The sequence below is a fragment of the Podarcis melisellensis genome (assembly GCF_964234715.1).
Source record: "Podarcis melisellensis genome assembly, chromosome: 16".
Taxonomy (NCBI): domain Eukaryota; kingdom Metazoa; phylum Chordata; class Lepidosauria; order Squamata; family Lacertidae; genus Podarcis; species Podarcis melisellensis.
Genome location: NC_138533.1, coordinates 4,342,867 through 4,358,591, shown reverse-complemented (window position 1 = coordinate 4,358,591; position 15,725 = coordinate 4,342,867). Strand labels below are relative to the sequence as shown.

The 15,725-nt window shown below is 47.8% G+C and overlaps 1 protein-coding gene and 1 long non-coding RNA gene across 2 annotated transcripts in view; one reads left to right on the top strand and one right to left on the bottom strand.

The window, feature by feature from the left end:
• Positions 1-3,092: 3,092 nt before the first annotated feature.
• On the top strand, positions 3,093-12,700 carry VPS72 (vacuolar protein sorting 72 homolog). The gene is made up of 6 exons (XM_081891809.1): positions 3,093-3,273; positions 4,988-5,140; positions 6,834-6,945; positions 8,364-8,546; positions 9,031-9,175; positions 10,715-12,700. The coding sequence occupies exons 1-6, from the start codon at positions 3,133-3,135 to the stop codon at positions 11,103-11,105; spliced, it is 1,125 nt and encodes a 374-aa protein (XP_081747935.1). The 5' UTR covers positions 3,093-3,132; the 3' UTR covers positions 11,106-12,700.
• A 2,531-nt stretch (positions 12,701-15,231) lies between these two features.
• Positions 15,232-15,725, bottom strand: part of LOC309358777 — a 28,907-nt gene continuing 28,413 nt past the window's right edge. The window contains exon 4 of the long non-coding RNA XR_014163588.1: positions 15,232-15,681. This is a non-coding gene — a long non-coding RNA (uncharacterized lncRNA). The remainder of the gene's footprint in view (positions 15,682-15,725) is intronic.

Here is a 15,725-nt window from a genome sequence, read left to right as displayed (position 1 = left end):
ATGGACCTAACTCTGCTGAGTTGTGCAATCAAAATAATAATAATAAAATTTTATTTATATCCGAAGCCGGGCTCAGAGCGGCTAACAACAGTAAAATAATACAACAAAATCTATTTAAAGGAGGTGCTGTTCGGTGGAAGGCACAGATTCCTGTTTTGCTCCAGGCACAATTCTGAACAGGAACTGGAAGAGAGCGAAAACCCTTACCAGGAAGACTTGCAACACTTACACAAGCTTGGTTCCTCTTTCGATTTCAGACGGTGTTAAGAGGCTAACAATCCAAAGGCCAAACCAGCAGCTTAAACGACAAAGTGGAGGTCGCTGTGCTCAGTTTCATTGGGCAGCTGGCTCAGATCACATCAGATAAAATCTTGGCTAGCTTCCCAGAGGAGGAGAAAAGCTCAGCAGGGAAACTCCAGAGCCTTCCTGCTCATCATCACATTTTTAGGCCCTGGAATCACATAGCCATATAAAAACCAATAAACTTGGGGGAGTGACATAAATGGACCTGAATGGAAGCTTAATTCAAACTCTCTGACCTTTGCTGCATAATTAGGCTCATAGCCCCCTTACAACTCAACAGATCACCGGTAATCTTATACTCCCACCTGGGGGGAAGTTCCAGTGACCCCATCAAAGCACATTTGTTCTTACTTACCCCCAGTTGTAAGCCGCCATGCTACACATTTCATTATAAACCAAATCCTGACACTTTTCAAGTAAAATAGTCTACCATAAATGAAAGTACATGTCACATTGATCATGACCTCACCAACAAAGTGGTGACAATGTTGAAAACGCGTGACAATTTGACTAATAATAATAATAATATTTACACCCTGCCCATCTGGCCGGGTTTCCCCAGTCACTCTGGGTGGCTTACAACATATCTAAAAACTTTATTAAAACATCAGTCCTTAAACTTCCCTAAACACGGCTGCCTTCAGATGCCTTCTAAAAGTCAGATAGATGTTTATTTATTTGACATCTGAAGGGAGCTTGTTCCACAGGACGGGCACCACTACCGAGAAAGCCCTCTGCCTGGTTCCCTGTAACTTCATTTCTCGCAGTGTGTGATACCATCTATGAAGTAACGTCAGTGAAATTTCACAAACAGAACAGGAAACTGATTTTAATGGATGAGTGGCCCCTATTTTGTCCCAGTCTTGAATCTGAATTATATTGCCTGTATCCAGTGCTACTTTTCTAGAAAAAAGATGTTTTCTAGAAAAAAAGGTGTTCACCATGAACACCTCCCTCATTCTCTTAGAATGGCAATGGCGCCCACCTGTGAGGTGCCAGAAATAAGTTCCAGCAAGTTCCAATTGAAAAAAGCCTATTATCTGATTCCCAGACTTTCAACAGTGGTTCCACAGTACTATTAAGTTACATGCAGAGGGTTGGACTAGAATGATGATCATTGGACAAGATGATCCAGTTCTCCACTGTTATGATTCTATGTACCAATACATGAAAAGATAAAATGGTTCTTCAGCTCTGAGAATGAAGTCACCAGTGGAATGGAACCTCCATTCAAAGAGGCAGTCAACCTCTGGATATCAGTTGTGGGTGGAGGAAGAGGGCAAATTGCAGGAGTTGTGGGCTTCCTGGAGGAATCCATTTCATCAGTGTTGGTGGTGGGCTGGTGGGTTAGCCTTCATTCAGCAGAGCAGCGCTGGCACTCTTGGAAGAGTCCACCGGCAGATACTAGCCACAAGAGGCAGATGAAACTTTTAAATTTTTATTAAATTTGATGTTAAATCCATTACAATTTTTGAAGAGCAATAAAAATTAATTGGTAGAAAAGAGAGGTAGGTGAAACTTCCAAATGCAGAGGTAGTGCACTTCGGAGTGGTGCTGCTTCGCGGGCTACATGAACGCATCGTCTCTGACTGCTTTTGGAGATAGAATGCTGAATGGAAGTGGCCTTTAGTCAACCAAGCAAGTTTTATTCTTGCTACTCTCCTCACTATTATTTACACAGCACCATCTACAGTGGTACCTCAAGTTACACAAGCTTCAGGTTACAGACTCCACTAACCCAGAAATAGTACCTCAGGTTAAAAACTTTGCTTCAGGATGAGAACAGAAATCGTGCTCCAGCAGTGCGGCAGCAGCAGGAGGCCCCATTAGCTAAAGTGGTGCTTCAGGTTAAGAACAGTTTCAGGTTAAGAACGGACCTCCGGAACGAATTAAGTACTTAACCCGAGGTACCACTGTACATACTTAGGGACGCAGGTGGCGCTGTGGGTTAAACCACAGAGTCTAGGTCTTGCCAATCAGAAGGTTGGCGGTTCGGATCCCCTTGACGGGGTGAGCTCCCGTTGCTCAGTTCCTGCTCCTGCCAACCTAGCAGTTCGAAAGCACGTCAAAGTGCAAGTAGATAAATAGGTACCACTCCAGAGGGAAGGTAAATGGCGTTTCCATGTGCTGCTCTGGTTCGCCAGAAGCGGCTTAGTCCTGCTGGCCACATGACCTGGAAGCTGTACGCCGGCTCCCTTGGCCAATAAAGCGAGATGAGTGCCGCAACCCCAGAGTCGGCCACGACTGGACCTAATGGTCAGGGATCCCTTTACCCTTTACCTTTATCTACATACTACTTACCACTTTGCAAAGGGCAGGGGATTAAGCAAATGCATGAAAAATAGGCCTATCGGAGCATGATTGCTAAATGAATTTCTAGTTTCTGCAAGTTACAGATAGGTAGCCATGTTGGTCTGCCATAGTAAAAACAAAAGAAATTCCTTCCAGTAGCACCTTAGTTGGTCTTTAAGGTGCTACTGGAAGTAGTTTCTGCAAGGGCATTAATAAAAGGAGGGTGTCTTCTGAACACCCAGCTTTCAGATCCTCCCCGGAAGCGTCTTGTTGGAAAGATGCTGAATCCTCTTAGGCTTGTTTCTCACCCATCGACTTTCTCGGCGCTCGATTCCCCCATTCCCTTCCCAATCTCTGCCTCGACACTCAACTAATCGTGCCTGCCCGCCATCGGCGTCCGTTAGCTCGGCGCTCGATGACTCATCCCTCCCGTCATTCAAGCGGAGACGTTGCGAATAGCCCCGCAACGCAGGGCGCGTGGTCGCGAGCCGACGGCATCGATCGCCACTCCGCTCTCCCCCCAGGGAAAGACTAAAAATGGCGGCGGCGGCGTCCGCTTCGACGGGCCTGGCTGGAGGCCGAGCGCCGCGGCGGACGGCAGGGAATCGGCTCTCGGGGCTGCTCGAAGCGGAGGAAGAGGACGAGTTTTATAAGACGACGTACGGGGGCTTCACGGAGGTAGGGGGCGGGACTTGGGTTGATGGGCAGCGGCAGGGGCGCGACCCCGAGCTCACGGCCGAGGCGGCGCTCGCTTGTGATTGGCTGGAAGGAAGGCGGGATGGGCGGGGCTACAGAAGCATAGATTCAGTTTAGTTTGTAGTGTGTGCAATACGTATACAGTGGTACCTCGGGTTAAGTACTTAATTCGTTCCGGAGGTCCGTTCTTAACCTGAAACTGTTCTTAAACTGAAGCACCACTTTAGCTAATGGGGCCTCCTGCTGCTGCCGCACAGTTTCTGTTCTCATCCTGAAGCAAAGTTCTTAACCTGAAGCACTATTTCTGGGTTAGCGGAGTCTGTAACCTGAAGTGTATGTTACCCGAGGTACCACTGTACTGTAATATAAATATTTGCTTTTGAATTCTGGTGCTGGAGGAGACTCTTGAGAGTCCCATGGACTGCAAGAAGCTCAAACCGATCCATTCGGAAGGAAATCAGCCCTGAGTGCTCACTGGAAGGACAGATCCTGAAGCTGAAGCTCCAGTACAGTGGTACCTCGGGTTACATACGCTTCAGGTTACAGACTCCGCTAACCTAGAAATAGTGCTTCAGGTTAAGAACTTTGCTTCAGGATGAGAACAGAAATTGTGCTCCTGCGGCGCAGCAGCAGCGGGAGGCCCCATTAGCTAAAGTGGTGCTTCAGTTTAAGAACAGTTTCAGGTTAAGAACAGACCTCCAGAACGAATTAAGTACTTAACCCGAGGTACCACTGTACTTTGGCCACCTCATGAGAAGAGAAGACTCCCTGGAAAAGACCCTGATGTTGGGAAAGATGGAGGGCACAAGGAGAAGGGTTGGACATTGTTCTCAAAGCTACAAACATGAGTCTGACCAAACTGTGGGAGGCAGTGGAAGACAGGAGTGCCTGGCGTGCTCTGGTCCAGGGGGCCACGGAGAGTTGGACACGACTAAACAACAACAGCAGCAATATAAATATTAACTTCTGGAAGGTTTGAACTAAGAAGGTCCAGCACCTTCTCTCCAAAGGAGGCTGCACTTGGGGAGCCCATAAGCAGTTCTACCCGTAACTTTTTTTCTGTAATAGGTTGCTTGGTGGTAGACTGCTCCTGGACAAGGTGGTTTCTCTTAGTGATGGTGGCTGAATAAGTCATCTTGGTAGAGAGAGGGAAGTATCTCATTTACATTCTACCTTCCTTCTGCCAGGAGCTCAGGGTAGCCTACATAATTCTTCCCCCTCATTTAATTCCCACAATGACCCTGTGAGGTAGGCTAGGCAGTCACCCAGTCAGCTTCATGGCTTGAGTGGGAATTTGAACCCTGGTCACCTAGGTCCTAGTATGACACTTTAACCACACTGACTTTGGATGTACTTTCCCATTTTCTCCTTTTTTATTCATCCTCCCTCCCAGAGAACTTAGGGGGATATATGTGATACCCCCACCCCACCCCCATTTTCAGCAAGGTTTAGGCTGAGAAATCAGATTAAGCCCCAAATCTCTACACCATGCTGGCTGTCTGGCTGCAAAGATATGACTCAGAAGCCGGAGAGGTGGAGCGAAGATATACAAGGTGTGGCTCAAAGGCTAGAGGGGTGGGCAAAGATCTGCTGGGGTTGGCTGGGGGGACAGGGCATGGTAAATTGAGTCTCTTGCCATTGCTGTTCAGAAAGAGAGCTCTCTTCATCCAACCATCTTCTCTCGACTGCCCTGCAGGAATCTGGTGACGATGAGTACAAAGGCGACCAATCGGACAGTGATGACGAAGTAGATTCCGACTTTGATATTGACGAGGGAGATGAGCCCAGCAGCGATCAGGATGACAACGAGCCCAAGAGGAAGCGGAGGGTTGTCACCAAAGCCTACAAGGTATGTGTAACAGGAGACGGGCAGAGCCGGGCACACGGATGTCCTCCCGAAATGCCAAATCCGTTAATGGGAGAGAGCAGGGCTGGTGGGAATGCTGAGCGCCAACTGCAGCAGTGTCTGATCCGCTCTTTTTAAAATATTTTTTTATTAAGGTTTTTACGTTACAAAATAGAAAAAGAAAAAAAAAGTACAAAATAAGAATTGTTAAAAACAATCAATCTTCTCATCATATTATTTTTCATTTACTTGTTTCTCGGACCTCCTCATACCTCCCTTTTTTGTATTCCAATTCTATATATTAGCTCCGCAATCTCTTTCCCTCTTTATTCTACCCAAATCTTTAATCTTAAATTATTACAACCTTGAATTTTTACTTATAGAAACCCATTTTTTCATATTCTTTTAAACCATTATAGCTAGAAACCACTTAATTTCAATCCAACATTATTCTAAGATTCATTAATTTTGCAGTGTCTCTTTAAATTTCTTCCAGTCTTCTTCCACTGACTCTTCTCCCTGATCTCGCTCTTGTGTCTCCACTGAGAGGCAAGGAAAGCGGAGCAAAGCATTTGCCCGGCTGCATTGAAACTGCCCCCACTGTTCAACGGAGACTGCTGGGAGTGCAGAAAAAGAAAGTGGGGAGGGAGGTGTTTGTGTGCAAGAGGCAATAATCCCGTTCCCTGTGGACCGTGGGATTATCCATGGGGTGTGGGGTGGAGTTGGCAACCTTCTGCCTGGTTTTTGAGGAGAATGGGCAGCACCTGCGAGGAGCCCCTGTGGGAAGTCATTTTAAGAACTACCATTTAGCTTTTTAAGGACCTGAATTTGCTTTTCCTCTTTCCTCCCCCTTCCTTTTTTCCGGTGAAATTTTATTGACTATTTTCACATAACAAATTATTTCAGCAATTATGTTTTTCCCCAATTTCCCCCCTCCCACCCCCACATACCCTCCCCCCCCACGACTTCCCTCAGTTCCTCTTTCTGATTTATTAGCACATTTTGTTCTCTGTATATTATAAAAAGGTAAAAATCTCTTAAGTTATTCATCTATTATATTAACTAATAAATTTGTGTGTGTTTATTCGAAGCCTGCCAGGGAGTCCAATTCATTTTGTTGTTTCTTTAAATACTTTGTAAAAGGTTCCCATTCTTCTCTGAAGTCACCGTCGTCCTTGTGCAGTTTGTGCGTCAATTTTGCCGGTTCTGCATAGTTCATCAATTTTTCTTGCCACTGTTCTTTTGTCGGGGTATCTTCATTCTTCCATCCTTGTGCTATTAAAACTCTTGCCGCCATTGTCACATAAATAAATAATGTTCTTCATTTTTGTTGGCAGGTCTTTCCTTTTTTTCCTTTTGTGTCCTGCTTTCTTAGACCATAAATCTAGAAGGGACTGTCTTGTTTTTGATTGTACATAAGTTGCTCTGGGATCTTTCGTTGGTTGAAGAGTTGGGGGTGGGGAATGCTCAAAATAAATGCATCTTAAACTTGGTTTATTTTGTTTGAAGTCATTTTAGTAGGGGCCCATGACTCTAATTGTAGGGTGCTCTCTAGTTATTTTAGGTCTCCCCAAAGTCAAGAAAATGTAAGCTCTGACCTTTCATGCTTTTTAAACACCTGGTGGCTTTTTGTTCTGCTGATGAATCACATCTATAAACCGCCCTTCCTAATTTCTGTCCTTTGAATCCTCTGTAGGAACCCATCAAGAGCCTGAGGCCCAAGAAGGCAGACGCGCCTGTAAGCAGCTCCCAGAAAGTGAGAGAGGAAAGGCTGGCCCCAGCCGAGCTCCAGGATGACCTCGGAGACAGTACGTGCCCATTTTGAGAGTGCATTAATTAAGAAGTCTCAGATTAAACCAGAGATGAGGAAGCTTTCTCAACCTGAAGGCCATATCCTTTCATAGGTGACTTTCCAGGGGCTGCATGCCAGTGCTGGGCAGGGCCAGAAGAAGAGTGGTAGAGAGAAGAATGTGATGCTCAACCTTTGCACGGAAGGCCACATCACAGCTACACAAAAATCAGTGGTTTCTGCGCATACACACACACACAAGAATGAAAGAGCAGCCAGGCATCTGGATCAGGCCAAAGGGGACCCATCTAGTCCAGCATCCCAATGGGAAGCCCACAAGCAGCATCTGAGCACAATAGCACTTGTCCCTCCTGCAGTTTCAAGCAGCTAGTCTTCAGAAACACCTCTGACAGTGGAGGCACAGCAGAGCCCTCTTGGCTAGTAGCCATTGCTGTCACCATGAATTTGTCCAATCCTTTTTTGAAGCCCTCTCAAGTTGGTGATCCCTGTTGCTTCCTGCCAGAGCGAGTTCTGTAGCTGAACTGTGCACTGCCTGAAAAAATCCTTTCATTTGTCCTGAATCTTCCAGCTACATTGGATCTCCACAAATTCTCGTGTCACGAGAGAGGCAGACAAACCTTTCTCCATATCCACTTCCACACCATTTTTCCCCCTTCAGGCAAGCCCTTATCACTGTTCAAAGGCATGCTGTCATTCTTGATCACCGTATTTTTCACTCTGTAAGACGTACCAGACCATAAGACGCACCTAGTTTTTGGAGGAGGAAAACAAGAAAAAAAATATTCTGAATCCCAGAAGCCAGAACAGCAAGAGGGATCTGGCTTCTGGGATAGCCTCTTGCTGTCCTGGCTTATGGGATAGCCGTGCGCAGCCTCTCCCAGGCAGTGGGAGGAAGGCTCCCCCAAGAGCCACACTCTCTTTAAAGAGTGTGTGTGCAGCTCTTCAGGGCTTTTCCCCTAGGCAGCCCTTCTCCCTCCTCGGGGAAAAGCCTCCAAGAGCTGCACACATGCTCCATACAGCTCTCTAAAGGGAGCGCTGAGCAGAGCCTCCCACCTGCATTCGCTCCATAAAATGCACACACATTTCCCCTTACTTTTTAGGAGGGGGAAAGTGTGTCTTATAGAGCGAAAAATACGGTATTTTAGTTATGGATCGCTTCCTAGGAGGCATCTCTAAGTGATTGACAGTTGCCTTCCAGCCAGGCAGAAACACTCCAGAAGGGTGAGGATCAGGGCCTTTCAGGTGTTAGACCTAGGGAGAAGTGGGGTGGCTTGGGGGGTGGAGGTGTGGCTTGTGGAGAGGCCTGAGGGACAAACAGAGAGGCCTGGAGGGCCGCGCTTGAAAGTCCCATTTTGAAATGCTCTGCTCTTCCTTTTCTTGTTTCAAACACCTTCCTCCTAACCCTTGCCTGCCCAGGCCGCAAACACATGCGCCAGTCGACGACCGAACACACGCGGCAGACCTTCCTGCGCCTGCAGGAGCGCCAGGTGCAGTCGAAACGCAAAAAGGGGGCGGGCCCCAGCTACGACCGCCCCCTGACCCAGGAGGAGCTGCTGGAAGAGGCCAAGATCACAGAGGAGCTCAACCTGCGCTCTTTGGGTGAGTAAGGTCCTGCTGTTTAGCAAAGTTACTAAAGGGACCCCTGACTATTAGGTCCAGTCGTGGCCGACTCTGGGGTTGCGGCGCTCATCTCACTTTATTGGCCGAGGGAGCCGACGTTTGTCCGCAGTTTTTCCGGGTCATGTGGCCAGCATGACTAAGCCGCTTCTGGCGAACCAGAGCAGCGCACGGAAACACCGTTTACCTTCCCGCCGGAGCGGTACCTATTTATCTACTTGCACTTTGTGCTTTTGAACTGCTAGGTTGGCAGGAGCAGGGATCGAGCAACGGGAGCTCACCCTGCCGCGGGGATTCAAACCGCCGACCTTCTGATTGGCAAGTCCTAGGCTCTGTGGTTTAACCCACAGCGCCACCCATGTCCCCCTAGCAAAGTTACTAGTCCATAAGAATTATCCAGGAGCGGATGCGCCTTATGTCACAAGTTTGGGGTTGTCAGGAGCTTGGCTTCCTTTCCTCCATGCAGAGACGTACGAGCGCTTGGAAGCAGACAAGAAGAGGCAGGTGCAGAAGAAGAGGAAATGTGTGGGGCCCACCATCCGCTACTACTCAGGGACCATGCCCCTCGTCTCCGACCTCGGCTTCAAGGAAGAGAATGTGGACGTTGAGGGGTAAGGGTTTTCGGCTTGCCCCCGAGATAGAGCAAGCTAGATATGTGAAGCAGTAGGCCCAAGTTCCTAGTCCTTAAGAATTTCGTCAGGCATGGCTTGCCTTTCCAGGCAAATTTTGAATCTGGGAGCGTCGCCGGCCTAAAAAAGAAAGTGAGAGAGCTCACTTTGTCTCCTAGTTTACAGAAACTTCCTGGTTGCTTGGTGGAGATTCCACTCACCAAAGAGGATAGGGAAGTGGTTATTCACAGCCTTGGGTTCAATTCCATATCCAGGCCAATTGTACATCCAGTTCTGCAAGTCGCAATCTAAGAACACACTCTAAATTTTATGGTGGGTATGCATTGCTTAAACTAGCGTACAGGCAGAGAGACTCGATCATTACTACAGTGGTACCTTGGGTTACATACGCTTCAGGTTACAAACTCTGCTAACCCAGAAATAGTGCTTCAGGTTAAGAACTTTGCTTCAGGATGAGAACAGAAATCGTGTTCCGGCGGCACGGCAGCAGCAGGAGGCCCCATTAGCTAAAGTGGTGCTTCAGGTTAAGAACAGTTTCAGGTTATGTACAGACCTCTGGAATGAATTAAGTACTTAACCCGAGGTACCACTGCTTCTCTGCCCATTATCTACCTTCACCACTGAAGCCTGGAATACTACTGTGCCTCTGAGCATGTGCAAATTTTCTTTTCCTTCTCACTGGGCGACCACAACTGGTAGAATGGGACATCATTCACCTGCCCGTCAGGCATTTAAGGGAAGGGTTCTAGCTCGGAATTGGAGTGTCTGCTTTGCATTCAGAAGGTCCCAGGTCCAATCTCTGGCATCACCAGGTAGGGATGGAAAAGACTCTGCTCTGAGACCTCCAAGAGCTTCTGCCACTGTATACAATACGGTTCTAGGTGGACCAATGGTCTGGCTAAGTATGAAACAGCTTCCTAGGTTCCTATTTAAAACCAGCCCTTCGTTTGGAGCCATGAGGACTAGAATCTTACTACACTTTAAGTGGAAAGGCTATAGCTCAGTGGTAGAGCATCTGCTTCCCATGTCCCTTGTCTGGACCACTGGAGGGCTGCTGCCAGTCAGTGTAGACAGTCCTGAGGTAAATGGACAACTAGCCTGCCTCATTAGGACTTAGTTGAATACAACTCCATGTCCATTCACTTCAGTGGGGCTACTCTGAGCAGGACTAACAGGTGCCACATAATACCCATCCTGCATTTGCAAGAACTTGATCTTTTAGTGCGGCAGCACCTAAACTTCGGAACTCCCTGCCTATTGACGTCAGGCAGATGCCTTCACTGTGCTCTTTTCGGCACCTGCTCAAAACGTTTTTCTTCAGGCAAGCCTAGTCAGGCCTTTAGAAAATTGGTGCCAGTTTGAATTGGTTTTTATCTTAACTTTTCGTACATCTTAAACGTTTGCAGATGATTTTTTGTGTGAAGCTGTTTGAGGCTCCCCCCCCCAAAATATATATATTCAGGTGGTGTATAAATTTTGTGAAATTACAAATAACACTGGACCCCTTCCCGCCTGCTTCAGTTTGGACCAGGACATGCAGCCCCCACCCCTGGAGGCCCCGCCAGCACCTTCCGCCTCGGCCGCCAAATGTTCGCGCACCTTCATCACTTTCAGTGACGACGAGACTTTCGAGCGCGTCTTCCCGAAGTCTCGGGCCCCCAAGCTGCCTGTGAAGGAGGTCTGCCCCGTCACCCACAAGGCCGCCATCTACCGCGACCCCATCACCGACATCCCGTACTCCAACATACGGGCCTTCAAGATCATCCGCGAGGCCTACAAGAAGTACATCACAGCCCATGGCCTGCCCAACGCTGCCGCGGCCGCCCTCGGGGCAGGGCCTCCCATGGCCGACTCCAATGTCCGAGCCACCAGACAGAAGATCATCATCAAGCAAAGCGTTCCGAATACGTAGGGTGTGGGACCTTCCTTGCTGACTCCCCGTCTTGTTTCCGCGAAATGGCTGTTCCTATTATTATAGCAAACACGAGAAAATAAATAGGCATGGAAGTAAGAACTGGCCTTCAAGGGAGAAACAGAGCCTGGTTATAAGGACATTGTAAGAGTTTCTTAAACGTTCCAGTTTTGTTCTGCTCCCTTCCATTCAAAAACAGTTAGAACGAAGATATTCTCTGGTCATAATTCCTTTTCCAGTAATGTAGTCATTTTCAGTACTTCTGTCGGCAACAGGCCGTCTTGTTTCCGGTGTTTGGCAAGCCAGATATTCCCCGAGATTCACAAATCAGCTGCTAACCACCTCCAGTTTCATTTGCACCACAACGGCCTCGTGTTGAAATGCCTGATTTGATTGCCTCTGTGTTTGCGATCCGTTCTTATCATACTACCACCAGTAATGTTTATATACAGCTTAAGATGCAAAGTCCCTGAGTAGCTTACACAGGACGTTAATTTAGAGAGAAAAAATGCATATACAGCATTTAAAACCAAAAATACAAAGAAATGCATCAGTAAAAAATGGAGAAGCCATCAATGAAACATTTCTTTAAATATCAATAACTAATATAAACATATATAAATGCCTGCTTTAAAAGATGGGTCTCTGGGAGGTGTTGAAAGCTTGCCATTGTCTCTGCCTCAGGAACAGCACACAGAAGGGAGCCTGACCATTGGCCAGGTTGACTGGGGCAGAGGAGAGTCCAAACAACAGCTGAAGCGTCACAGGTTTCCCATCCCAGGTTTAAAAGATAAATCCGGCAATGGGATTTGGGCAAGGCTCTCAGACCAGGCACCAAGGCATTTTAATCAAAATCTCTCCTTTAAAAAAACCAACCACCATCGCCCCAAATTTTTGGCACAAAGGTTGATGCCAAACTTCTATTGACTGCTCACAGTTCGAAAAGTGCCCACTATTCCTAGCTGATTTGTTTTGGCTGCCTCTCCAAACGGTGGGGGTTACCATCCAGCAAGCTATGGAACAGATCTGCGTCCCAGTGGGGCCGCCATTGAAAGAGTGCATTGCCACAGGTGTCAAGTCCCTGTTCAGCTTCGCTGGGGAGTTCCCATTGGGAAACTCATAGGCGCAGCCGATTGCAGTGGGGCTTGCTATCAGAGACCCCTTTCAGAGGAGCAGCCTGTATTTCCTTTGTAGCCGTATCCTTCTCTGTTGTCACGTATGAACTCAGGAGCCTTGTGGGTCAAAAGCTGGACACCAGACCAAATGAGGCCCACGCCTGCTGCAGGAGAGGGGAAGGTTTTGTGGAGGTCTTTCCATGAGGGCCAGATGGTTGTCTTCCTTTGCAAATTGGGGGAGGGAAAGCTATTTTTGTTGGGTCGAAGAAAAATGCTTCAAGTCTGACTGGATGGTCAAACGAGGCTGAGCGTCTGAGCAGGACACAGGCGTGTGGGAACATGAGTCTGCAGCCGGCGAACGAGAGCTGTTAGCGGGACAAAGTCGTGGATTTTTTTATTAACTGAAAAAAATATCATTTTTTTTAAACAGTTTCAACAGCCTGTAGAACATTTCTCTGAAAATAAATGGCTTTAATGTGACGTCTTCATCCTTGTCTGTTGCCTTCCTTGGTTTTAAGGCTGATGTTGCCGAACTGCAACTCCCTGACCAGTTTGAACCCAGGTCTTGCTGGTCCTCGGCTTGGTCCTATGACTCATGCCACTGCGTCACACTAAAGCCTGGGATATTTCAGTCAGTAGAGCATGAGACTCTTAATCTCAGGGTTGCGGCTTGAAGCTCCATGTTGGACCAAAAAGATTCCTGCATTGCAGGGGGTTGGACTAGATGACCCTTGTGGTCCCTTCCAACTCTGATTCTATGAACTTCTGGAGGGGTACAGGTGCCCACCCACCCACAATCCCTAGTGGCTGCCTTCATCTGCTCTGCTTTGATTGTCCACCAGGGGGCAACACCACACCAGGTACCACCATGATTCCTATCATAGGCCAAAACACAGCCTTTCATGCCTACCGGAGTGACCATTACCAGCCATGGGGATTCCCTTCTCTCTCCGATACTCACAGAGGAGCTTCCAGAGCTATAAAAGCTGTGGGTTAATTTGAGCCAGTGAAGGAGCCTTCAGGATGTGCAAGGAGCATTCGTTCCTCTGAACGTGAGCAGAGTGCTTTTTTTCTTGGTCGCAGAGCAGCTGTGCCTCGGTGGTCGAGCATTTGCTTGGCATGCAGAAGGTCCCAGGTCTGATCCCTAGCACATCTGGGAAAGGCTCCTGGTGCGAAACCCTGGAGAGCTGCTGCCAGTCAGCGCAGGCAGTGCTGAGCTGGATGGACCCAAGCGTCTGGCTAGGTATGAAGAAGCTTCCCAGGTTTCTTATTTAAAAACAGCCCTTTGTTCAGAACCACGTGGACGATGATTTTACTTTGCTTTTAGGGGAAGGGGTTTGGCTCGGTGGAGAGAACATTTGCTCTGCATGCAGAAGGTCTCAGGTTAAGCCCATGACATCTCCAAGGAGCGCTGGGGATATTCTTCACCGGAAGCCGTTGCGTAGAAGGCTGCGGTTCCTTTTGCATCCTCCCTTTCTGCATCAGACAGCAGAGAATTTGGGTCTTTTGCAGAGGCAAGACACTTCCTGAGCTTCCCCCAACCAGTTCATAATAATAATAATAATAACAATAATAATTTATTATTTATACCCCGCCCATCTGGCTTGGCCTCCCCAGCCACTCTGGGCGGCTTCCATAGAAACCAAAAATACAGTAAAATATCACACGTTAAAAACTTCCCTGAACAGGGCTGCCTTAAGATGTCTTCTGAATGACAGGTAGTTGTTTATTGCTTTGACATCTGCTGGAAGGGCGTTCCACAGGGCGGGCGCCACTACCGAGAAGGCCCTCTGCCTGGTTCCCTGTAGCTTTGCTTCTCGCAATGAGGGAACCGCCAGAAGGCCCTCGGCGCTGGACCTCAGCGTCCGGGCAGAATGATGGGGGTGGAGACGCTCCTTCAGGTATACTGGACCAAGGCCGTTTAGGGCTTTCAAGGTCAGCACCAACACTTTGAATTGTGCTCGGAAACGTACTGGGAGCCAATGTAGGTCTTTCAAGACCGGTGTTATGTTGTCTCGGCGGCCGTCACCAGTTTAGCTGCCGCATTCTGGATTAGTTGTAGTTTCCAGGTCACCTTCAAAGGTAGCCCCACGTAGAGTGCATTGCAGTAGTCCAAGCGGGAGATAACCAGAGCGTGTGCCACTATCTCAGCAGGCTAAGCTTTTGTTTCTGTTTGCACACAACCAACTGTCTAAAAAGAAAAAAAGAGAGAAGGGGTGAGGGAGGATCCTGGAAAGTGGAGGGCTGAATCTGTGAGGTAGCATGATAATTATTTTATTCATTTCTGCACCACAAATTTCTCGTATTTTTTCTTAAATATCTGTAAACCTCTGTCATAAAACATATCAATGTATCAAAGCGGTCTGCAGCAATAAAACCATACAATAAAAACCATTAAAGAAGTTAAAAACAAACATCAATTAACAATTGTGCAAGGATGTCTTCTTAATTGCTTGCATAGAGAGGGCAGGTTATAAAAGTTTCCAGCAGGTGTTTAAAAATGGGAAGGCGCCTGCTGAATCTCCAGTGGCAGAGAGTTCCACAGGACTGGGCCCGATGGCACTAAAGTGTTTCGTCTTGTCAACTGAGCCTCATCTCACCAATGCCGCTCCTGCAGATGATCTCAGTGACCGAGTTGAGATATAAGAGTTCAGGCGGTCCCTGAGACCTATGCACAGGGGGCAGCGAACTTTTTCAGCAGGGGGCCGGTCCACTTTCCCTCAGACCTTGTGGGGGCCGGACTATATTTTGAAGAAAAAAAAGAATGAATTCCTACGTCCCACAAATAAACCAGAGATGCATTTTAAATAAAAGCACACATTCTTCTCATGTAAAAACACCAGGCAGAATGAAAAAAGAATGAATTCCTATGCCCCACAAATAACCCAGAGATGCATTTTAAATAAAAGCACACATTCTTCTCATGTAAAAACACCAGGCAGAATGAAAAAAGAATGAATTCCTATGCCCCACAAATAACCCAGAGATGCATTTTAAATAAAAGGACACGTTCCACTCATGTAAAAACACACTGATTCCCGGACTGTTCGCGGGCTGGATGCAGAAGGCGATTGGGCCGGATCCGGCCCCTGGGCCTTAGTTTGCCTACCCATGCCTGAGCAGTTCAGGGCTTCAAAAATTAATATGAGGACCTTGAACGCAGCTGGGTAGTAGATGGCAGCTGGTCAGATGTTTTAACAGTGGTGCCACATGCTGTCAGCCAGATTTCCCCATCATGAGTCTGGCCTCCACATTCTGACCCAGCTGGAGCTTCGGAACCAGCTCCAAGGGGAGCCCCACACAGAGCGCACTGCAGTAGTCCAGCTGCAGTGGAGGCCTGGCTAGGCTTGAAATGAAACAAAACAGAAGCACCAGCAGCATCTTCCCGGTTGAACCGGTCCTTCGGCTTGGCACTTCTCAGCTGTGGCCGCTGGAGGTCTTGACTCGGCCGCTCGGCAGGTCTGCGGAGTGATTGATAACGGAGTCTGTATATGTGATCTCTCGC

Bases quoted from the DNA above. Each gene is read 5' to 3' on its own strand.
- VPS72 (XM_081891809.1), top strand. From the start codon at position 3,133: ATGGCGGCGGCGGCGTCCGCTTCGACGGGCCTGGCTGGAGGCCGAGCG. The intron at 6,946-8,363 runs GTACGTGCCCAT...TTGCCTGCCCAG, and splicing joins CCAGGATGACCTCGGAGACA to GCCGCAAACACATGCGCCAG. The intron at 8,547-9,030 runs GTGAGTAAGGTC...TCCTCCATGCAG, and splicing joins GCTCAACCTGCGCTCTTTGG to AGACGTACGAGCGCTTGGAA.